Below are 1,402 nucleotides of genomic sequence, written 5' to 3' on the forward strand. Positions count from 1 at the left end.
TGCGTGGGAGACCTGGAGGAAGCTCCTGGCTCCTGGCTTCGGATCGGCGCAGCTCCGGCCATTGCGGCCCTCTGGGGAAAGAGCAAGCAGATCATTAAGAACCCCCTCGCACCCATTAAGACAGGATGCCAGGGGGCCGGCGCCATGATTTACTTGGTTAATCCTCCGCCTGCGGCGCCAGCATCCCCTATGAGCACTAGGTTCTAGTCCTGGTTGCTCCTCTTCCAGTCCAGCTCTCTGCTGTGGCCTGGGAGGGCAGTGGAGGATGGCCCAGGTGTTTGGGGCCCTGTACCCGCAAGGGAGACCAGGAGGAAGCACCTGGCTCCTGGCTTTGGATCAGCATAGCTCCAGCCGTAGCAGCCATTTGCGGGGTGAACCAACAGAAGGAAGACCTTTCTCTCTGTCTCTGTCTCTGTCTCTCACTGTCTAACTCTATCTGTCAAAAAAGAAAAAGAAAAAAGAAGAGACAAGATGCATGCATGCATTGGTATTCTGGGAGTGCAAGGCCCGCCATTCGCCCCGCTCATGCCTTCTCTCTCTCGCAGTTGTTGTCGCAGCTCCGAAGAGGAGGAAGAAGGGGCACTAGCCGCACTCTCCTCCTGCCGAGATGTCCATCGGTGTGCCGATCAAGGTCCTGCACGAGGCCGAGGGCCACATCGTGACCTGCGAGACCAACACCGGCGAGGTGTATCGGGGCAAGCTCATCGAGGGGGAGGACAACATGAACTGCCAGATGTCCAACATCACGGTCATGTACAGAGACGGCCGAGTGGCACAGCTGGAGCAGGTGTACATCCGGGGCAGTAAGATCCGCTTTTTGATTTTGCCTGACATGCTGAAAAACGCACCGATGTTAAAGAGCATGAAAAACAAGAACCAAGGCTCAGGTGCCGGTCGGGGGAAAACTGCTATTCTGAAGGCCCAGGTGGCTGCAAGAGGAAGAGGACATGGAATGGGACGTGGAAACATCCTCCAGAAGCGACGATAACTCCCCGTCGAACAGAATTTTGCCCTTCTTTTTTCTTTTAGGTCATCTGGGTTCAGGGTGGGTGCTCATGTGTGTGTCATAGGTTTCCTGTTGGCATCTTCCTCTTTAGATCAGGGGAAGTGTTAAACTAAATAAATCTGGTTGTTTGGTTTTTTGAGAAAAAAAAAAAATGCATGCATTGCAGGTGGCACTCACCCCGCTGCACCACCACGCGGGCCCCTCATCCATGTTTTGAAGAAAGGGCCAGGATACTAACTACTTGAGGTTTCACAGGCCAAGAAGTTTCTCAGATCTTCTCAGGGAACCCTGAAGTAGCCACGGATCATGTGCCAACGAGTGGGTGTAGCTGTGTGCCTCTCAAACTTCACGGAATCTCTTTTTAACGTTTTTGAACCATTTTAAAATGTAAAAACC

General features: G+C 53.1%; 1 protein-coding gene across 1 annotated transcript; it reads left to right on the top strand.

Annotated features, from left to right (window-relative positions):
* Positions 1–493: 493 nt before the first annotated feature.
* LOC133748820 (small nuclear ribonucleoprotein Sm D3-like) lies at positions 494–1,150 on the top strand. Its single transcript, XM_062177828.1, has one exon. It carries the CDS (start codon positions 608–610, stop codon positions 986–988), a length of 381 nt encoding a protein of 126 aa, XP_062033812.1. The 5' UTR covers positions 494–607; the 3' UTR covers positions 989–1,150.
* The last annotated feature ends 252 nt before the right edge of the window (positions 1,151–1,402 follow it).

The sequence above is a fragment of the Lepus europaeus genome, chromosome 19 (genome assembly GCF_033115175.1).
Source record: "Lepus europaeus isolate LE1 chromosome 19, mLepTim1.pri, whole genome shotgun sequence".
Classification (NCBI taxonomy): domain Eukaryota; kingdom Metazoa; phylum Chordata; class Mammalia; order Lagomorpha; family Leporidae; genus Lepus; species Lepus europaeus.